The sequence below is a fragment of the Heterocephalus glaber genome, unplaced genomic scaffold (genome assembly GCF_053883595.1).
Source record: "Heterocephalus glaber isolate CG9 unplaced genomic scaffold, H.glaber_assembly_v1.0 deba00001805, whole genome shotgun sequence".
Classification (NCBI taxonomy): Eukaryota; Metazoa; Chordata; class Mammalia; order Rodentia; family Bathyergidae; genus Heterocephalus; species Heterocephalus glaber.
This window is the reverse complement of record NW_028258480.1, coordinates 1,642,351-1,663,740: the sequence shown is the minus strand read 5'-3', so window position 1 is coordinate 1,663,740 and position 21,390 is coordinate 1,642,351. Positions and strand designations below refer to the sequence as shown.

The following is a 21,390-nucleotide window of genomic DNA, read 5'->3' as shown; positions in this document are numbered from 1 at the left end:
GAAAGTTAGCGAGGGGACTGGGTGTGGTGATCCAGGCCAATAATCTTAGCATTCTGGTAGGCTGAGGCAGGAGGATCAGAAGGGTAACATAAGGACTTAGCCAGACTTTGTCTCAAAATAAAAAGAAAAAGGACTAGGGATGTAGCTCAGTGTGAAGTCCCTGAGTTTCAACCCCAATACTACCAAAAGAGAAGAAAGAAAAGAAAAGGAAGAGCGAGGAAAAATATGATTTCTGCATAAGACAAGTTTTTTGAAATATCAAAAAATCTTCTCTGGGTTTAGAGGTAATAAATTGACAGCAATGTTTTTTCTTTCCATTTTTATTTATTTTTTATTAGTATATGTTTGTGATAGATAAAAATCACATTCATCTAGGGCCAGGGATTTAGCTCAGTGGCACTGTGCCTGCCTTGCAAGCACAAGGCCCTGAGTTCGATCCCGGGTACCACAAAAAGAAAAAAAAATCATCTTCATCTTGGGGGATTGGTACATACACATATTGCCACCTTTGTGGAGGCGTGGGGAGTGATTGAGACAGGGCCTTGCTGTGTGGCCCAGCAGGCTGGCCTTGAGCTCACCATGTAGCCCAGGGTGGCCTGGAACTCATGGCGATCCTCCTGCCTCAGCCTCCCGAGTGCTGGGATGCCAGGCGTGCAGCACCACACCTGGCTACATATTGCACCCGAATCATGTGCGAATGCTGACTTGGAATAACACTATTGTTTACCAGGTGCTGTGTGGGCCGGCACGGGGCGGGGCGGGGCGGGGCGGGGGGGGGGTCCACCTTATCTCAGAGACCTCTTCCAGCTCACAGCTCAGGTGCCCGCGGTCCCGGGATATAGGGGGACCTGGCCGGGCCCAGCCCGAGCAGGCCGCGCAGCCCAGGGCGTGCGGGGCGCGGCCTCCTGCGTCAGCTCAGCGCGAGGCCCGGCGCCCTCCCGCCCGCCCGCCCGGTGTCTCCCTCCCGCGCTGACGCGGAGGCGGGGCGGGCGGTGAGTCACAGTGTTGTGATGCAGCTCCACGACACACGGCCAGTCACCCACGGCGAGGTGCGGACCCCGGCCCGCGCCCCCGACCGCGGAGCCGAGCGCCGAGCGGAGCCGAGGGCAGAGCGGAGCCCGGAGCCCGCGCCAGGTGAGGCCCCGGCCCGCAGGAGCCCTTTGTCCCCCGCCCGGCCCGGCCCCTCGAGCTGCGGCCCCGCGCTTCCCGCAACTTCGGCCGCGGCACCGTCGTCCCCCGACCCCCGCCTGGCCCAGAAGCCGCCGCACCAGTCCTCGGAGCGCACCGCCCGGCCCCGTCCCCAGGTCGGGATTCGCACCCGCGACTCGGCCTCCGCCAGTGCCCCCCCCCACCGCGCCCCGCGCCCCTCGCCCCTCGCCCCGCGCCCCGCGCCCGGGCACTCGGCCTCCCCCGGCCCAGCTGGCCTTGGTCTGCCCGCCCCCGGGGAGGGGACTGCGAAGGACTGACCCGCTGGCCCTCGGGACCCCACAGCCTCCCGCAGCCTTGGCAGGATGGGCTGGGAGGCCTGACCGTCCCTCCCAGGTCGAGGACGGAGCCAGAGGCCGAGCTCCTGGGCTGGACCCCGCTGCCCCGGCCACCAGGAAGGAGGCGTTCGGAGGGGGCCCTGCCTGGGGTCACTGAGGCAAAGTTGTCAGCAGCCCAGAAGCAGTCTGCCCCAAAACCCAAAACGGGTAGTGCCTAGGGCCCCCAGCAGCAGTGCCACCCGGCTCAGCCCGGGCATCCTCCCGGTCAGCCCTGGGCCCCGAGGAGAGCTGTGCAGACCGCCCTGCGGCCCCTGGACAGAGCAGGGCGGTGGGGCACTGGGGCCACCACAGAGGACAGGACGGGACAGCAGCTGGGGCCACCGGGCGCAGACTCGGGCTGCCCTGGAAGGGCAAGGCAGCACTGCACCCGCTTCTCCGGGCCACCTCCCTCCTTATCTGCCGCTCCAGGGCAGCAGTGTCATCTTCAGTCAGCTGGCGTCCCTGCTGCTCAGCCTGCCCCTGGGAGAGGGGATGCTGTCTTGTGTCCCACAGGACAGCTTTATTTATAACTTCGTTTGAGGTATGGGGTACTGGGGCTTGGACCCAGGGCCTTCGCACTGAGCTGCATCCACAGCATCCTCCTGCTTTTTAGACAGGGTTTTGCTAAGCTGAGAAGTTGTCCAAGCTGGGCTGGAACTTGTGATCCTCCTGCCTCAGCCTCCCAGAGTGCTAGGATTGCACACGCACCACCACGCCTGGCTCTGAAAACCAGGAGCTCCCTTGCGCGGCTGTTTGTGCATGTTGCTCTCACGGTCCTAGGCAGCCTGCCCAGCCGAGGACTTGGGCTTCTCCCATTGGTCCAGCTGTCAGACTGGCCCAAGGCAAGGGTTCTCCTCTCCCGCGGCCGGAAGCCCGAGTCTCACCAAGTGAATAGTGAGGAGCAGAGACTGGGCTCCAAGCCTGGGAACCAGCCGAGTGCTCTGTCAGGCGGGTGGCAGTGAGTGGCCAAGGGGCTGGGTCCTCAGCACGCTGAGGTCTCTGGTGCCGAGGTCGACAGCCAGGGAGGGCAGGGCAGAGCCTCGTGCACCTGCTGCCCCAAGAGGGGAAAGGCCCCTGCCTGGTGGAAGGAGGCCGGGAGAAGCAAAGCTGGCCAGCCGCGTCTGGAAGGCCCCTCCCTGGAGCCGCGGGTGCAGCTTGTCCCCAAGGCCCGGACTCCGAGGACAGGCCCGGCCGGTGACGTGGCTTCGGTGGTAGCCTTGGTGCCAGCGACCTGGTCTCAGGGGGAAATGGCAGCGGCCGCTGTGGCCCCAGGAGAGAGGCGACTCCCTCCCTGCTCCGCCCCACCAGCAGAAGCCTCAAACGGCTGCCAGGCGTGGGGAGCGACGGGGACTCGAGGGGACAGAGGGCCAGTGCGGGGTGCTGGGCCCGGGGGACGGAGCGCCCCGCGCACACCAGGGCCCCTCACACCTGGCCCTCTCCCCAGGTAACTTCGTTTCTCCCCGCTTCTCGTCTGGGGGGCCCTGGCCGGGCAGCCCCCCACATCTTTCCCGCCCTGAAACACGGCTCTAGCCAACCTGCTTCGCTGCTTCACCTGCGACCGGCTCTGCGGGGGCTGCACCGCGCCAGCCCCCCCAGCCCGCCAGGGCATCGTCCTGCAGCCCGTCATGCCCAGCTGTGACCCCGGCCCGGCCCCCGCCTGCCTGCCCACCAAGACCTTCCGCAGCTACCTGCCGCGCTGCCACCGAACCTACAGCTGCGTCCACTGTCGCGCCCACCTGGCCAAGCACGATGAGCTCATCTCCAAGGTAGGTGGAGGGTGGCACAGCTGTCCCTGAGGGCAGGGCAGCCCACCTTTCCCGGCCCAGGCGGAGGCAGTGGGCCGGCCCGCTGGTGACTGACTGTCCCGTGTCTCCACAGTCCTTCCAAGGGAGCCACGGCCGGGCCTACCTGTTTAACTCCGTGTGAGTCCCCTTCTCTCTCCCCGCGTGTGCCTCTGCCCTGGGGATGGAGGGGTAAAGCCATCAGAAAGGAGTTCTTTAGCCCACTGTGATGGCACACACCTATCATGCCAGCACTCGGGAGGCTGAGGCAGGAGGATCACCATGAGTTGGAAGCCAGCCTGGGCTGCGTAGTGAGACTGTCTCAACCTCCCCTTCCCAGAGAGTGGTTCTGTGCCTTCCTTTGGGTCTGTCACCTTCCATGAAGGGCTCCCAGGCGTTGGTCTGCAGTCTTCTCAGGGGGCGGGGCAGAGCCAGTACCAGTCCTAGGGGAAGAGCCAGGGACCACTGGCCATGGGGCCGGCGCTGCTTTGGGCTGCACTGATGGAGTGGCTGGCCGGGCTGTGGCTCCTTGTTTCCGGGACAGGGTCAACGTGGGCTGCGGGCCAGCCGAACAGCGCCTGCTGCTCACCGGGCTGCACTCAGTAGCTGACATTTTCTGCGAGAGCTGCAAGACCACGCTGGGCTGGAAATATGTAAGTACCGAAGCTCTGCCAGGGCCAGGCTGGGCCGGGCCTGGGCTTGGGTGGAGAAGCTTTGTCCTGAGGTGGCCGCCCCTCCCCGTTCTCAGGAGCAGGCTTTCGAGACCAGCCAGAAGTACAAGGAGGGGAAGTACATCATCGAGATGTCACACATGGTGAAGGACAACGGCTGGGACTAGGCCAGGCGGGCCGGCCCTGCATGCCCACCCTCCCACCTGCCCCATGGCCAGACCAGCATGTGTACTGCCCACCCTGGGGACCCGGCGCCCCACCGCCTCCCTGCCCCCAACTCCCCCACCAGGCCCCCTGCGGCAGGGTCAGGGGGACCCCAGGGGTGTCCAAGGCTCAGGGGTGGCAGCAGCAGTCAGGGGGATGCAGCACCGGAGAGGGGGCCTGTGTGTCCCCGAAGGCAGACGGCAGGGCCAGGACTCAGGCAGAGGACCAGGGAGGAGCCAGGCCCCGACCCGCCTCATTTTGAGGACAAAGCAAGGTCTTGGGCCAGGCAGAGCCTCAGCCACAGGAGAGCAGAGAAGAGGCTGGGCGGCTCGGAGAAAGTCCTGGCCTCCATGCCAGACTGAGGTGGGGAGGGACTCGGGGGAGGGAACCCCAAGTCCAGGTCCCAGCAGCGACCACAGGGCATGTCCCCCCACTGTTTACCTTGACACGGAACAGGTACTGCGCACGTGGTGGGGTGTGGGGGACCCTCAGCCACACAGCCCCACCCAGCGGGCTGGGCCCAGAGGGAGCAGGCGTCGAGGGCTGTCCAGGGCCCGCCACTGCTCCCTGGGACCTGGTCCCAGGAGGGCAGGTGCGTTGTCAGGGCCACGGGTGTCCCGTGGCTGCCACCAGCGAACGAAACTTTTGTATGATACATAAAGTGTTTGGGTCTATTTTTAATAAAAAGAGGAAAAGCCACCGTGAGACACTGTCCCGACTTTCCTTCTTCATGCAGGTGCTGTAGATTGTCCCCAACTGGCACCTGGGGTGAGCATCAGGTGAGGCTTTGCTTCCTGAGGACGGGGTTCCGCAAGCTGTATTCCAGCCAAATTCAAAACAGGTCCTGTGGAGTCAGCTGTGGTGGCTCAAACTGGTAATCCTAGCACTAAGGAGGCTGAGGCAGGAGGATTTCCATGAGTTCAAGCCCAGCCAGGACTACATGTTAAGATTCTGTCTCAAAAAACAAAACAACAGGCCTGGGATTTAACTCAGTGGTTCCACCGCCTGCCTCAAAAGCACAAGGTCCTGAGTTCAATCCCCGGGACCAGAAAAAACAAAACAAGAACACCCTAGCTGGCGTCTTGTGGCAGGAGTCCACTTCCACTGGGGCACGTGTTGGGTGGCTGGAGCCAAGACTTCCGTCCCACTGCTGGCCTGGTGCTACAATGTCTTGGACACTCAGGCCTAGGCCTAAACCTCATCAGGTGCGGGCCCGGCCGTCACAGGGCAAGGACAAAATGCCTCAATGCAGCCCTATGACCCAAGGGACACTCTGGGGGGCAGTGACCCGACGTTTCTGGTATTTTGCACTCTTCAGGGGAGATTTGCACATCATTCGTAACAATCCCGCTCCCTGTCTTTTTTTTTTGGTTTTTGAGACAGAGTTTTGCCAAGTCGTTCAGGCTGGACTTACGTGCACTAGGTCACTGGGCTGGCCTTGAACCCATGCCGCTCCTCCTGCCTCAGCTTTAGGGCTGAGATTAAAAATCCCCTTTATAAACTGGGTGAGGTGGCACACCCCTGTGATCCCAGCACTCGGGAGGCTGAGGCAGGAGGCTCCCTGTGAGTTCCAGGCCAGCATGGGCTCCAGAGTGGGAACTTGTCTCAGAAAAGCACAGGAAAAGCCAGGCCGGCAAAGGGCAGGGCTGAGGAGAACAGTTTAGGCAGCAGAGCATGTCATGATTCAAGCCTGGAAGCTGAGCCAAGAGCATTCCAAATTCAAGTCCAGCCTGAGCAACTAACTTAGCAAGGTCCTACCTCAACATAGGTAACTTTTAGAAAAAAGCTCTGATGTAGCCCAGTGGTAGAGCATTTGCCTAGCGTGAGTGAGGCCCTGGGTGCAAACTCCAACACTGATGCTGTGGGTGGAGGCACACGCCTATAATCCCCAAACTCGGGAGGCTGAAGCAAGATTGCTGCAAGTTCAAGGCCAACCTGAACTATACAGTGAGTGTAAAAAACAAAACAGAAAGTGAATTCCAATACTGGGGAAAGAGATGAAACAAGGTAGGCTGGGGCTGTACAGTATACCCTTGGAGGGATCTCAATCCCATCCCCAGGGCACTGGGGAGCCATGGGAGGATTCTTGTTCAGGAACATGTGATCATCAAATGGCTGTGCTGTGCCCAGACCAGAGGCCAGAGAGGAGGAGCACAGAGCCAGCAGTGCCATCTCCAGCACGATCAGCAGCAGGAGGGCGAGGCCATCCCTGTCCATGGGGGAGAGAATGGAGACACACAGGAGAAGCTAGCACTTCCTGTATGTTAATGACACTGTTCTTGGGCTCTAGCAGGGGACTTGAACTCTGTCCCCCATAATCCCACCTTGACACCAAAGCAGGCCCAAACTCTGCCCTTGAAAACAAGGCAGCCCAGTGTAGTGGTGCACACCTACAACCCCAGCACTCTCGGGAGGCTGAGGCAGGCGATACATGGTGAGATAGAGCAGCCTGGACCATATAGTGAGACCATGTTTCAAAAAACCAAAAACAGGGCCGGGGATTTAGCTCAGTGGTTCCGACGCCTGCCTGGCAAGCACAAGGACCCCAGTTCGATCCCTGGCACCAAAAAAAACCATATAAAAAACTAAGCACAACCTAGCTACTGGGTTTTGTTTCATGTTTGGGGGACAGTCTTGGTAAATCACCAAGTTGCCCAGGCTGGCCTGGAACTTGTGATCCTCCTGCCTCTGCCTTCCAGAGTGCTGGGATAAATGAATGTGCCATCGTGACTGTTTACAAACTAGCTAATTTTCTTTTCAGTACTGATGACTGAACCTGTGGAGACTGAGGCACAACTGCAGCCCTTTAAAAAACTCCTCAGGGTTTTTTTTTGGTACTGGGGACCAAACTCGGGACCTTTCACTTTCGAGGCAGGCTGCACAATTACTGAGCTAAATCCCCAGCCCTTCTGGTTGTTTTTTTTTTTGAGGTCTTGCTGTGTAGTTGGGGCTGGCTGTGAACTCACAGGGATCCTCCTGCCTCAGCCTCTCGAGTGCTGGGACTGGAGGTGTCTACCACCATGCCTAGCTCTGAAATCTTTTTTTTTTGGTACCAGGGCTCGAACTCGGGTCCTTGCGCTTGCACAGCAGGCGGCAAAACCACTGAACTAAATCCCCGGCCCTAGCTCTGAAATCTTTCAATTTTTTTTTGGTACTAGGGATCAAACGAGGAAACTTGCGCTTGCGAGGCAGGTGGCGGCACCACTCAGTTAAATCCCTGGCCCTTGAAATCTTTCAGTTCTGAGACAGGGTCTCACTAAGTCACAGGTTGCCCTGGCTGGGCCCAAACTTGTGATCCTCCTGCCCCAGCCTTCAAGGGCTTGGATTACAGTTGTGTGCCACGGCACCCAGCTACTAGATGCCCTCCTAAAGAGCTCTCCCAAACACTTCAACTTACAAAGCCACCGGAGCACTGTGGCAGACAGAGGAAGTTACTACCTTAAATCACTTGCTGGCCTTGACCTTTGGTGTTTTGAGACTGGGTCTCGCTATGCAGGTCCAGCTGGCCCTGAACTCGCTATGCAGCCCACGCTGGCCTCAAACTCGTGGGCATCCTCCTGCCTCAGCCTCCCCGGTGCAGGGAGTACAGGTGTGTACCACGACTCCAGCTCCAGAAATCCCATTTAGATCTGATCCCCAGGACCAGGTCTTGGGCTTCGCTGTACACATCCTGACTCCCAGACGGGTCAGTGTGCAATGCCCTAGGGCAAAGGGGCCGTGGGGGGCACTGGGTGGAGAGGGATTCCCGAGTCCCTGCAGGGAGGAGCAAGGGCACACAGGTCTTTCCTCTTCCATCTCCCTGGAGCGCGTGGTGGCTCTTCTACCCAGCAGTTGGGAGCCCAGCCCCGCGTTCATCCTTCGGGCCGGGGCTGCGCTCTGGAAGGTGCCCTGGCACTGCCAGCAAGTGGCTCCGGAGCTCTGCAGGGGGAGGCTGGCTGCAGGCTGCTGCAGTCATGGGCGTGGGGCGGCCTCGGGTACCCACAGGCTCTGTCCGAAGCGCAGCACACTCTGAACGGGGAAGGAGCCCAGGGCCGGGCTCCCAGGGGCCGAGGGTGCCGGGACGAAAGCAGCAGCACGGGGAGGGGGGCGGCGCTGGGTAGCACTGCCCGGCCAATGCCCTTTTAACATTGCACTGCTCGTGACGGGTGCAGACAGTAGCACAATGTGAAAAGAGCTCCGGCCAGCAGCAGGGGCGCCCCACTGCCCCCGACACTGCTTCCAGCCCGGCAGGCGGCTCAGCCTGCAGCCCTTTCCTGTCCTCGGCCGCGGTGCCAACCCTCCTGCCCTCCCTTCCTCTCCGGCCTTCTCTCGCCCCCTTTCCAGCAGCGCCCCTCTTCCTTGGAGGTTCGGGTGCCCAGGCAGGGCCCGAGGAGACAGCTGAGCGACCCTTTGGGAGAGGCGCTCGCCCCTGAGGACCACGTGACCCTGTCTACTCCTCAAACATGCAGCCGTCTGCTTTTCAGTTTGGATGAAGCGGAGTTGTAGGGTTCACGGTGACAACCCCAGTTGACCCTCTAAGGCCAGAGAGCAAGGATGGGGTTAGGGGACCCCAGAAGAGGGCGGGCACTGGAGCCGGAAGCTGCTTTTGAGACAAGGTCTCGCTATGTAGCCCAGGTTAACCTTGAATTCACTGGGCAGCCCAGGCTCACCTGGAATGGTGATCCACCTGCCTCAGCCTCCCGAGTGCTGGGATCACAGGCGCGCACCACCACACCTGGCCTCTTTCAGTCTTCAAGCACTGCACAGACCCGACCCTGAGCAAAGTCGGCAGGTGGCCCCGCTCGCCCGAAGAAGTTCGGGATAATCTCTGCTAGGCAAAAGGGATGAGAAACGGAGTTTCCGGCCCAGCCCTGGGACTCTGGCGGAAGACTCGGAGTCTCCAAGCTCGCCCCCTCCGGCTATCCCACCCGGCACCGAGACCACTCCACCCAGAGCGGGGGGGGGGGGGGGGGGGACGGGACAGAGGCCGGGGTGACTCCTCCCCGCCCATCCGGGCAGCACCTCTGGCTCTCCTAGTGTGCTCCTCGGCCGCAGCAGGATGGAGGCCTGTTCCAGTCCGGAGCTCTCCCTCCAGGCTTCCCTCAGCCTCTGCCGCCGCCAGGAAGCAGAAGAGCTCCTTTCCCGCCTTGTCAGGCAGTTTGTTCTGAGTCTGCAAACCCGGGACCCTGCCCCACGGCCTGCCCAGCACCGAGGGACGGAAACCGAGGCCCCGCCAGGGTCAGTGGCCAGGCCTGCCTGCTCCTGAGGCCAGGCCACCGGCGGGGCGCGGGGGCAGCTCGCTTGGGGGGCTGGGAAGATCTCCCCCACGGAGCTCCCAGAACGCTCCCTCGGGAGGGGAAGGAGGGGCTGGGCCCGGAGGCCCCGAGCCCGAGCCCGCAGCGCAGCCCCTTCCGGAGCGGCCGCGACCCCCGGCCCGCAGGACCCTCCCCCGCGGCGCCTTCCAGACGCGGGTGGAGACAGAGGAAATGGGGGAAGGGAGGCCTTGGCTCAAGTTCCAGGCTCCCCCTCGTCATTGGCCACCGTCTTCCGGGCCCTGGACCCGAGCAGCGGGGGCTGAGGCCCAGCCCGCGGCGCGGAGAGAAAGGGCAGGTGGGGGAGCGGGCAGGGGTGGCCCCAGCTGTCCCCGCCCCGCCCGCAGCCATGGCGACGGAGGAGGAGACCCGGAGGGTCCCGCAAACGGTTCAGGGAATAGGACGGCCCCGGCGGCCGGGTCGAGGGGCGAGGGGCGAGGGGCGCGGGGCGCCCACCCCGCCCGGCCGTGGCCCTCCGCACGCGCACCCTCGAGGCCGGACCACGCGCGCGCGCGCGCGCAAACTCCAGCCACACGCACCGCACAACTCCGCCTCGCCACGTCCGCCCCGAGCGCCAGTGCGGGGCGCCCCTGCGCCCCACAACTGCCAGCGAATCCAGCGGCAGGCGCAGCCCCGAGCCCCCAAGTTCTGGGGGCGCACAACTCCGGCCCCGCGCTCTCCGAGTCCTCGGCCCCCACCCTCACACCGGGCAGAGGCTCGGCCCCGCCGGGCCCCAGGCCCCCGCTCTTCCCACCACGCCCCCCGCCGCACGGCGACAGCGAGGCCACCTCGGAATGCCGGGCGCCGGGGCTCCCCAGATGCAGTTTCCAAGGGGGGGTCAGAAAGAGACGCCCGCGAGTGAGAGGGGGGCAGGCGGGGAAAGAGCCCCCAGCCCCGGGAGCGCGAAGCCAAGCCGGCGGCGCTACCGTCTGGGCGCCGGGGATCTCGGCGCGCTCCCCTGGTCCTGCGCGCGCCCCTGCGCCCCGCCCCCCGCCGACCCCCTCCGCTCGCCCCCCGCGTCCCCCGCGTCCCGACGCCGGGGTCGGGGTCCCCGCGCGCCCCTGCGTCCCCGGCCGGGCCGGCCTGGGGGTCCCCGCGCCGCGCGCCCCTGCGCCCGCGCCCCGCGCCCCCTTTCTCCTCCACACTCCCTGCCGTCCATCTTGAATACTTGGGATTCTTGAATGGAGCGAGCAGGATCCGCTCCCCCCGCCTCCCATTGGCTGCGGTTAACCCTTTTGAAACGAGATCCTCCCTCCCATTGGCCGCCTGGGCCCCTCTGCTCCCCGCCCCCACCGTCCGCCGCCCGCGGTCAGGGTCCCCGAGCCCCTCGCCGGCCCTCGCCCTGTCCCCGCTCGAGGGCGCGCTGTCCCCGCCGCCGCCGCCGCGCCGCCGCTCGGTTGCAGGTGGACGCGGGACCTGCTCCCGCCAAGCGCGGGCCAGAGGTGGGCTGGCCGGACCCCTCTCGGGTCCCAGATGGCCCCAGTGCCGATGCTTGGGGACTTACGCGGTGCGAGGGGTGCACTTGGCGGCGGCACCCCACTCCACCGGGACCTGGAGGACTTTCTCGCTGGGACACCCAGAAACCTCTCCCTTCACCCAGGCCCCGCGAAAGCCCCCAACATTCGCCCTTGGGCAGCTCCGGAGAGAAGCGCCCGGGCCTGCGAGAGCTGATCCCTAGGCTGTGGGGCAGGCCGACCCGTGCAGCGGCGGACAGCACCAAACCCCGGGCCACACGCTGTGCCCGCCTTGGGGACTCTGACCCGGGCCAGAGCCGGGCCAGGAAGAGGGCAGCGGGGCCAGGACCCTGAGTCACCTGGAACAGGGTGCTTTGGTTGTAGGCCCAGATCTGCCAGAACACGCTTGGAGGGGTCACTCCCCCTTGTGGGCCTCAGTTTGCCCAAGTCCAAAAGATTGGTCTACACCAAGCATGGTGGTGCAAGCATGTAATCACATGGAGAATCACAGGTTCGAGGCCAGCCTGGGCAACTTCGAGAGACCTTGTTTCAAAATAACAAAGGTCTGGGGATGCAGCTTAGTGCAAAGGCCATGGGTTCAGTGCCCAGTAAGACACACGCACACACACACACATGCACACTCACTGTGGAAGGCCCTGTGTGAAGATGGGATCTGTGTCTGCATTATCCAAGTGAGAGTCACCGGCATGTGGCAGTTGAGCTACAGCCGTTGAGAACTGGCTTTTAGTTGTATTTCATGGTAATTAGCTCCAGATAGCTCGCCTGGCTGGTGGCTACATCCTGGTCAGTGTAGAACTAGCATCCTGATGGAGCCACTGATGACTCTGTTTTGTTTTTTGTTGTTTTGTTTTGTTTTATTTTGTGTTGTTTTTCGAGATAAGGTCCTTCTGTGTAGCCCAGGCTGGCCTGGAACTCGCTGTGATCCTCCTGCCTTAGCCTTCCAAGTTCTGGGACTACAGGCTTACAACACCGCACCATGCTAATGCTGGGGGGGGGGGGCATCCTTTTTCTTCCTGCTTGGATTCAAACCCCTCCAGATCCAAATTTGGAATCACCCAGGGCAGCCATGTGTAGGAAATGAGATTCACATTCCTCGAACTTTGCTCAAAAGCCCGTTCCTTCATGTTCCTTCATCATTTTAAGCCTGTAATCCTAGCTCTCAGGACACTGAGGCAGGAGAGTTGCCACTCATTCAGGTGGCAGCGTCACTCCCTGTCCTGAGGAAGGGGCTGAGATACGCACATCCACTACACATGGGAAATTGGGGCTAAAGGGGAATTTGCAGAACTGCTTAACCTTACTGTTCCTTCAGGGATAAAAACCAAGAAGTTTTCCAGGGTAGAGGCAAGAGATGCCATGTGTCCAGGCACATGGGAGAAGTCACATTTGCCCAAAGGATGACGGGCACCTCTACAGCTAGTGCCTCTCTGTGGGGCTCTTGGGCACTGCCCCGAGCGTACACTGTTCAGTTTGTTCATTAAACCTGCATCCCTGACTCAGGCCAGTAGCAAGCAGGAGCCGAAATCTCCCAGCACGGCTGGCACTAAGGGGTGCCCGGGTCCTGGGAGGTCGCAGGGGTCTCACCTCAGCATGTGAAACCCCATAGCCCCCTCCCCGGGTCAGCATGACGGTGGGGTCCATCACATGGAGGGCAGAGGCAGGGGAATGACCAGCCTGGCTCCTCCCCGGCTGACCAGGACTAGTGGGCCCTCAGGAGCAGGCAAGCCCAGAGCCCTAAGGCGGGCCCTGACCGTGCAGGTAGAGAAGGACCCCCAGGAAGTTTCTGGTGGCTGAAGTTTCGGGCTGATTTCTCTGGGGGGAAACAGGTAAGAAGGCCTGAGAGGGATCCACAGCTCGCAGCAGGGGGTAGAGCCAGGAGGGGGCCCTGGGGAGGGGAGGGGTCAGGGACACAGGACGGGAGGGCACAGCATGAGGGCGGGGCTGGATGGAGGAGTGTTGGGATTTCAGTGGGAACCTGGGTATCAGGAAGGACGAAGACCCCTTGTGGAGACTCTGCTGCTCCTCAGCCGCAGCCCTGTGTCCCTCAGGCCCCTCCCCAGGATGGAGTGAGCCCAGCTTCTCTCTGATGCTGGTGTTCTGGGGACACTGCTGGCCCCTGGGTGTCGCCCTGTGATGCCAGCTGCTTGAACTGCGTGTTGAGCACTCGGGGTTACACACCCCTGAGAATCCATCACCTGATGACCCCAGGTGCAGCGGAGGTGGGAGTGTGATCCCAGCCGAAGTCAACTTTTTTAGCTTCCCCATGTAAGAGAGAACAAGCAGTTTGTCTGGAGCGTTTCATTCACTTCCTCACCCATTTAAAAACCACATGGTTGGGCTTCTGCCCTCAATTTCCACCAAAATGGTTCCCACCAGGGCACCTATGACCATGATGCATTCATTCTCTGTTCTCATCACACATCTGCTTAGCATTTGCCACTTGTTTGGTCAGCGTCTTGTCACTATGTCTAACACCTGAGATAAAGAAGGAAGTCATCATTGCTTTTTGCCTGGGTTTCAGAGGGTCCAGTCCATGGTCAGCAGGCTCCCTTGCTTTTAAGCCCGTGGCGAGGCAGAAACATCCTGGCGGAAGGGCATAGCAGAAGAGAGCCGCTTACCCCGTGGACGCCAGGAAGCAGGGAGAGAGGGAGAGAACCAGAGAAAAGGCGCTGAGGACCAGATGTCCTACAGTCTCATCAGCGCACTCACCCACTTGATGTCATTGGAGCCTGTACGATTCCATTGCTTCCCAAAGAGCCTTTAGCACATGAGTTTGGGGGGCCCATTCAAATCCAAACCATGACACCACAATTGACTGTGTCCCCCTTGAAATGTCTGTGGCTGTGGGCGCCAGGTGTCACGGCTGTGTCTAGAGGTACCCCCAAAGGCTCATGCAGTCATAGGTGGGGCCTCTTGGAGGAGGCTGGATCCAGGGTGTGTGACACTGGGATCAAGCATGTGACGGTGGGATTAATGCTGTGGTGCTGGGATTAAAGGTGCTCCGCCCTAGTGGCGGGTAGCCTGATGAGATGTAAGGGACAGAGAGAAGGCTATTGCTGTCATGTGCTGCTTCTTCTTCACTACTTTGCTCCTTTGCTGCCTTCTGCCTGTCCTGCCTGCCCTGCCATGGACTGTTTCTCCTCTGCAATGCCCCTCTGCCTGGGAGCCAGCCAACTACGAACTGAACCTCTACATACTGTGAGCTACAATAAACCTTTCTTCCTGTAGGTGTCGAGTGTTTTGTCTCAGCAAGGAGAAAAGTAACTAAGACACAAACCTTGCCTGGGTGTCCTCCAGCCTCTCAGGCTACTCCTTCTCAGCTCCCTTCCTATGGGTCCTTTTCCTCCCCTTGCTGTGTAAATGCCAAGTTCTCCAAGGATATGTCTATGCTTTCTTCCCCATCTGAACTCACTGGGCAAAAGCACTCATGTGCCCGCTCTTGATGCCCACTTCTGTATTCATAGCTCCAGTGTGAGGCTCAGGAGATGAAAGTCTAGATTATTTCTTCTCCTCTTGCTCCAGTCCTTTCTCCCCCTCCTCCTCCTCTTCCTTCTATTTCTTTCTTTTGTGGTACTGGGGATTGAACACAGGGCCTGAGCTACATTCACTGACCCTTTTTTATTTTGAGACAGGGTCTTGCTAAGTTGTTCAGTTAGCCAGACTGGGCTCAAACTTGCAATCTTCCTGCCTCAGCCTCCTGAGTGCTGAGATTATAAGAATGCAACACTATGCCCAGCTGATAGTCTAGATGTTTTGGTTTTTTTAGACAGGTTCTTGCTATGTAGTTCAAGCTGGCCTTGAACTCATTGTGTAGCCCAGGCTGGCCTTGAACTCCTGAAGATCTTCCTGCCTCAGCCTCCTGAGTGCTGGGATTACAGGTGTGTGCCAGCATGCCTGGCCTTTGGAAGTCTAGATTTCAGGCAGGAAGGTGTGATTGCTCCTCACCTGTACGTCTTACTGTGTAAGCATACGGAACATGTCCACGTCTTCCTACATCCCTGCGCTCCTCTGTCCCTCAGTCCCTCCTTCCATCTGCCCTTTAATCATCATGGTGCCCATGAGCTCTGCCCCCAACTCCCTTCTCTTTGGGAGCAACTGTATCCACTTTTACAGTCTCAGCTCTTGCTTGTTCTGCATCACAGCCATGCCTGCCTGCACTTCTACATGCACTCCCAGCTGCTTTCTTCCCATCCCAAGCAGACGTGCGGGGAGAGCAGCTGCTGACCTAGCCTGGCTGGGTCCCGTGCCCCGTGGGTAACTGCAGCTCCTGGCTGCTCTGGGGAGGCACTCTCCACTTCCGGTCATGTGGTGCATGAGACCAGCGTGGGCAGTCACCACACAGAGAAGTATCACTGTCCCTTGCCACGTCACCAATCAGCCCAAAACTTAGTGGCTTAAAACTGCACAATTTAATGCTCTTGTAATTAGGGACTTGGGAACCTGGGCAGGGCTTTGCTGGGCCCTGTAATCAGCCCCTCATGAGGCGATGCTCAAGTGTCCCTTCTTGGGGGAATGGGTTATTTCCAAGCTCGCTTTCGTGGTTGGCAAGATCCAGCCCCAGCGGCTGTGGGACCAATGGCCTCTGTGTTTTGGGGGTGGCTGGGGTTCCTTGACATGTGGGGCTGTCCAACAGGGATGCTTGCATCCTCAAAGCCAACAGGAAAGAGCCTGCTAGCACACTGGAAGTCATCGTCTTGAGGAACCTCATCACGGAAGTGACAACACAGCAATGTTACCATGGTCTACTGGCTACCAGGGATGGACACGAGGAAAAGGACCACTGAGGGCCATCTTGAAGGAAGTCACCCAGACAAGACTTGGCCAAATAAAACAAAATAATTGATTCAAGGACCAGTGGTAAATTACCGCCATCCAGTTGGATAAGAAGCCAATCAGAGCCACCCAATGGGATGAGACGCCAATCAGAGACACTCAATTGGATGAGAAGCCAGCCAAAGCCCATCATAACTTGGCTTGAGGTGTTGTTGCCTATGTTGGGATGAAGATATCGGCTTGAAACCTCCAGAGCCCTAACTGCAGCCCCACGTGGGAGAATGTGCCTGAGCTGAAGACATGGGAGAGAGAAGCCAGAAAGAGAGGGAAACAGACGCCTGAGGGTGGGTTGAGAACCTGGCAGGGCCCCACTGCCGCTGAGGCCCAGGAGCTTTGACTGAGCGCCGAGATGTCCCTCCCTACTGTGTCAGCCTCATCTGTCACCATGACTGACGAGATGGCCCAGAGCCTTGGAGACACTGAGGTCAGTTTATCCAAGCCCAGTTCCAGGGTGCCGCTTCACAGGAAGCAGTGCCCCTCGGTGGCTGGGGCTGAAGCTCGGGGTGCCCACATGACGACACGCACCAGGGAGGCCTCTGCCCTGCCCAGAGGGACTCGAGGGGACCAGGGGAGCCCAGGGGAGCCCAGGGGAGGGGGGCATGGACTCTCAGTCCAGACCCCAAGGCCGAGAGGAAGGAGCCCACGGCTTTGGGACCCCAGGGGCTGAGGCTGGACCTGTGAGGCATCTCTGTCTCTAGCAGATTAAAGAAACTTTACCGCTGGAAAGCCAGTCATTTCCGTTAGGCCTTTTCCTTAAATTCAGTCAGTTCTAGCTCTTACCTTTCCCTGCCTTACCCCTTGCCCGGCTGGCCCAAACCCTGTGCGCTCTGTTTCAGACATCTCCTCTCCCTCACTCCCAGCCAGCTGGAATTGTCTTGGGGTTTTGTATTGTCTTCTGAACAACTTTCCCTCCAACCCCCGCTCCAGCCGAGTATGAGTCGACAGCACGAACCTCAGATCATTAATCTGTCCTTTTTTTTTTTTTCAGACAAGGTTTCACCATGTAGTCCATGCTGGCCTTAAATTCCTAGAGATCCTCCTGCCTCAGCCTCCCAAGTCTCAGCACTATAGGTGTGCACCACCATGCCCAGCTTAGTTTGCTCTAATTGTGGTGACTCCCCAGTGCCTGGACACTGCTTCCTAACCATGGCTGGGTTGTGAACTTTAAAAACACACACACACACAAAAACAGTCACTGGTGAAAGCTATGGGTATTCTGTCAAAAAAAAAAAACTGGTATTTTGATTACGTTTCCAGGAGAACCTGAGCCCTTTGGACGTGATTCACATATGGCTCCCCATGCCTTTATCTCCCTGCAGTCAGGAAGACACATTCCGAAGTCCTCAGCCTGGCTTTCAAGGCCTCCCTGCTCTGCCTGAGCCGCCTTCTACCCCAGCTCGGGGGTTGTGTCAGGCCGGCTTCCACAGCAGCGGGAGAGAGAACTCGGTGCCTGTCTTCCTCCTGGCCTTGCACTCGGACGCCAGCTGTGTCCACTCCCAGCCACAGGGCGAGGTGCTGGCCCGGGACAACTGCCACACCCTGAGCCCCAGATGGAGACTGGGAGCGTTCTGATCTCAGGACTCTTCAGATCTGGTGACCCCCAGAGCTCAGGGGCACCTCGGACCTGTGCCGGGACTGACGTGAGAAGACTCGGCCCCACTGGTGAATTCCACACATGCGCCTGTCGCTGGAGCCGGGTGCCTGGGGCCCTTCCACCCTGCAGGAAGGTACTGCAGAGGCCAGCGAGTGGGTTCTGTAGCATTTATTGGTTTCCAGTTGCAGCCTGGATCCAGCCTGTTTCTTAAGACAAGCTGGGGAAGGAATGGGCCCCACATCCCTCTGAGAAGGCCATCCTGACAGCCGGGTGTGATGGCCCACACCCGACACCCCAGCACTCAGGAGGCCGAGGCAGTACGATCACCATAACTTTGAGGCCACCTTGTGCTACATACACAGTGAGTTCAAGGCCAGCCTGGACCACACACGGGATCCTGTCTCAAAGCAAAGCAAAGCTAAAGAAGGTCACAATGCACCTGCACAGCGGGCTGGCCCTGCTTCCCACCTGTAAGTTACACTTCCTGCCACAGACTGCACCCCCAAGGAAGCAGCAATCTGAGCCCTCTGCCCCTTCCTCTCCCACTGCTGTGCTTCAGTCTTTGATGCCTCTGTAGCTCGTAACATTTGGTACTTGAGCTGGGCATGGTGGTCCCCACAGGAGGCTAAGGCAGGAAGATTCCCCTGAGTTGGAGGCCAGCCTGAACCACAACCAAGAAAAGAACAACAAAAGCCTGCCATCGATGGTCATGTGAATCGAGCACTGTTCGTGTGCATCGTAACATCTGGTAGTGATAGTTGTGGCTGACGGGCTGCAGGTGCAAGGCTCAGCGCTGCCGTCATCAAAGCCCTCCCCACCTCGAAGGATGAGATTGCAGAGTTCACTAGGTGCGGCGTTAGTGCCTGGACGCTTTCCAAAGTCAACAGTTCTGTAATGGGAGCTGGATGTGATAAACCCAAAGAACTATCACGACACCCCAAGCAGTTAATCTAGGAGAAACCTGCTTCACAGAACATCAGCAAGCTCAGTGTTCAGCAAGTAAGAAATAACGTGCCCACCAAAATAGTCTGGCCTGGCTGAAGATTTCCTCCCTACTGGAAGTTGAAGTGTCAAACACTCTGTTTTTAAGGATTCGGTGTCTTCAGTAATGTACGCTTTACATAAAGTGTGATCTCTCCCTAATTTTTCTTTTAATTTGAGATAGGGCCTGCCTATGCGGCCCAGGTTGGCCTTGAACTCTCAGAGACCCTCCTGGGTCCGCCTGCAGGGTGCTGGGGTGACAGGCGTGCCCACCGTGGCTGCTTCCCCTGACGTGAAACGCTGTAGTCTGGATTAGGGTTCTCCAGGGCTGGGGTGGAGCCACGGCGGGGCACTCGCCTACCCGGCACAGGTCCTGGTTTCCACCCAAGCACAGAAAGGGAACAAGAGCCAATTAGACGGGGACAGCTGAGCTGCAGGTAGACACACGGGGGTTGTTAGGGCCTCGGCGAGCATGATCAGGAGGTGGGGAGGCCCCAGGACAGGCCTTCCACAAGCTAGCCAACCGGGATGCCCGGAGCATGCCCAGGCCAAGGTCAAAGGCCTGGGAACCACGAGGAGCTGTATGGTGAAACTCGCAGAGGTCAGAGCTCTGAGAATGGGGGACTCGGGGAAAGTACAGGCTGGAATCTGCAGGCCAGGAGCTTAGTGTTCTTTCCTTGAGATAGGGCCTCATTTTGTAGCCAAGGCTGGCCTCGAAGTTGGGGCAACCCTCCTGCCTCAGCCTCCTAAGCACTGGGATTACAGGTGTGCACACAGCAGAAATTGACGTTCTCATAGCTAAGGGTAGAAGGGTCTCCTCGCTCCAAAAGGGAAAAGAGAGAGAGAGAAAGGTGGGGGAAGAGACAGAGAGAGAGAGGCTCCCCTCCTTCGGCTTTTAAGGCAGACCTTCCCTGCGCCATCTACAAACTCCCACACCAGATGTGGCCACCAGGTAGCCCCGCCCCCCACCTGAAAGTGTACAATCCGAATAGTGTGTTGGCTTCGTGCAGGCTGCAGGGCGTCTCTGCTGTCAGTTACCAACTGCAGCTCCAGTGCAGCCCACCCTGGCAGTCACCACGTCAGTGAGACCCTGCCTCAGAAGCAGAAATAGCCAGGGGTGGGGCCAGGGATTTAGCTCAGTGGTTCCGGCGCCTGCCTTGCAAGTGCAAGGTCCCAAGTTCCATCCCTGGTACCAAAAAAAAACACCAAAAAACAAAAAAACAAGAAAAATAGCCAGGGGTGGTACTGCACACCTGTCATTCCAGCACTTGAGAGGCTGAGACAGGAGGGTTGCCACAATTTGGAGGCCACCCTGAGCTACATATCGAGTCCATGGCTGGCTTGAACTATGTAGTGTAACCTTATGTCACAAAAAGAGAGAGAAAGAGAGAGACAGAGGAATACAAAGGGCCGAGGATGCAACTCAATGAAAAACGCCAAGACCGGGGATTTAGCTCAGTGGTTCTGTCACCTGCCTTGCAAACGCAAGGACCCAAGTTCAATCCCCGGTACCAAACAAACAAACAAAAAAACCTGCCAAGGCCCTAAGGATCGGCAGGGACTGGGATTCTGACAGACAGTGCAGCCTTCCCGGATCCAGACAGACCTGAAATGCTGGGGCTGCCGTGGGCGCGCACCTCCTGGCTCCTGTGCGTGGGAGCCCCGGGTCTCAAAGGGGTGAGAAGGGAGAAAGCCCAGCTGGGCTGGGTCTGGGTGCCTCACCTCACCAGTGGGGGAAGCGGAGGGCTGAATCCAGAGCCACTGTCTGCGTGGGGCCAAGGACCCGGAGACAGTGCGAGGTGACAGACAGGGAGACTGGCAGAGAGATGGAGGAGGAGGACGAGGAGTGAGGAGAGGTTGGCAGCTGGAGTGACAGTGAGTCTGGGGGACAGCGAGACAGGACAAAAGCAGATTGGCATGCCCTCAGAGGCGGAGGGACTCCGAGCTACAAACCCTCCATCTGCCAGGCTGCAGGGCTTTGTTTGTTCTGTTTTTTGGGACAGGGTCTCGTTATGTAGTTCATGGTGGCCTTGAACTCACTATGTAGCCCAGGCTGGCCTCAAACTCAAAGTGATCTTCCTGCCTCAGCCTCCTGAGTGCTGGGATCACAGGCGTGCGTCACCACCTGGCAGGCTGCAGGTTTTGATGTCCTCAGTGCTGAACACAGACCAAGATATCTGGTAAAAGCTTTTCAAATAAAATATTAAGAAAAGGCAGGATTTTAAGGTAGAAGGATAAAGACAGAAAGCAGTAGATGTGCATAGATTTAAAAGTCATAGAGCCAGGGCCGGGGATTTAGCTCAGAGTTTCCACCACCTGCCTCGAAAGCACAAGGACCCGAGCTCGATCCCCAGTACCCAGCCAGGAGTGTGGTGCATGCCGGTAATTGCAGCACTCTAGAGGCTGAGCCAAGAGGATTGCAAATTCAAGCCCAACCTGGGCAATTTACCAATTTAACAAGACCCTGTCCCCAAATCTAAGAAAATGTCTAAAAAAGGCTGGTGCTGTAGGTGGAGGCCTGGGGTCATTCAGTCCCCATTCCCGGGGTGGTGGAGGAGCCCCAAGACTGTTTTCAAAGCCCAGCGCTGCCAGTACCCTAACTGCAGGCCTTGGAACAGCCTGAGTTTACTGAGCTCAGCCTGGGGAAAGCAGCTGAATGCTGTGTGAATTCCCAGCAGGGTGAGCTCTCACATCGACAGCTGGGCCAACAGGACGGTGGCAAACAACCCAAGCACTCACGTGACAGGAGGCTGTGCGAGCTGATTTCCTTCTTGGGTCCCAGCCTTGGAGTTAGCTTGGTGACAGGCTGTGGGGAGCCATGGAGGACAGCCAAGGAGTGGCAGTGGGACCACCAGAGACCAGCGGCCCCAACAATGGCAGGTGTGTGTGGGGAGCCTGGCTCAGCCACTGTGCCCACCAGTCCTGAGACTTCTGTACAATAATAAATGGTTACTGTGTAAGCCACTAAGCTTGGACTGATTTGTTAAGCAGCAATAGCTGGCTGATACGGGAAGTGCAGTAGCTCTTATCCTAAATT

General features: G+C 59.1%; 2 protein-coding genes and 1 long non-coding RNA gene across 4 annotated transcripts; 2 read left to right on the top strand and 1 right to left on the bottom strand.

Moving 5' to 3' along the window:
• Positions 1-3,119: 3,119 nt before the first annotated feature.
• Ypel4 (yippee like 4) lies at positions 3,120-4,884 on the top strand. The gene is made up of 4 exons (XM_004869773.4): positions 3,120-3,289; positions 3,402-3,445; positions 3,849-3,957; positions 4,053-4,884. The coding sequence occupies exons 1-4, from the start codon at positions 3,149-3,151 to the stop codon at positions 4,140-4,142; spliced, it is 384 nt and encodes a 127-aa protein (XP_004869830.1). The 5' UTR covers positions 3,120-3,148; the 3' UTR covers positions 4,143-4,884.
• LOC147820745 (uncharacterized) lies at positions 4,841-9,366 on the bottom strand. Of its 2 annotated transcripts, XR_015448265.1 has the most exons (3): positions 9,181-9,366; positions 8,829-8,986; positions 4,841-5,074 (listed from the first exon to the last, which is right to left on the bottom strand). It is a non-coding gene; the product is annotated as an uncharacterized LOC147820745 (long non-coding RNA). The 2 variants fall into 2 exon arrangements; XR_015448264.1 differs by having other exon boundaries at positions 4,841-8,986.
• Positions 9,367-9,644: 278 nt separating this feature from the next.
• Positions 9,645-21,313, top strand: LOC147820744 (uncharacterized). Its single transcript, XM_087203662.1, has 2 exons — positions 9,645-16,202; positions 16,767-21,313. Exon 1 carries the CDS (start codon positions 9,645-9,647, stop codon positions 10,632-10,634), a length of 990 nt encoding a protein of 329 aa, XP_087059788.1. The 3' UTR covers positions 10,635-16,202; positions 16,767-21,313.
• Positions 21,314-21,390: the final 77 nt, after the last annotated feature.

Excerpts from the sequence above, each read along its gene's own strand:
- Ypel4 (XM_004869773.4), top strand. The coding sequence starts at position 3,149 with ATGCCCAGCTGTGACCCCGGCCCGGCCCCCGCCTGCCTGCCCACCAAG. Across the intron at positions 3,446-3,848 it reads GCCTACCTGTTTAACTCCGT|GGTCAACGTGGGCTGCGGGC; the intron begins GTGAGTCCCCTT and ends TTTCCGGGACAG. Across the intron at positions 3,958-4,052 it reads CCACGCTGGGCTGGAAATAT|GAGCAGGCTTTCGAGACCAG; the intron begins GTAAGTACCGAA and ends CCCCGTTCTCAG.
- LOC147820744 (XM_087203662.1), top strand. The coding sequence starts at position 9,645 with ATGGGGGAAGGGAGGCCTTGGCTCAAGTTCCAGGCTCCCCCTCGTCAT.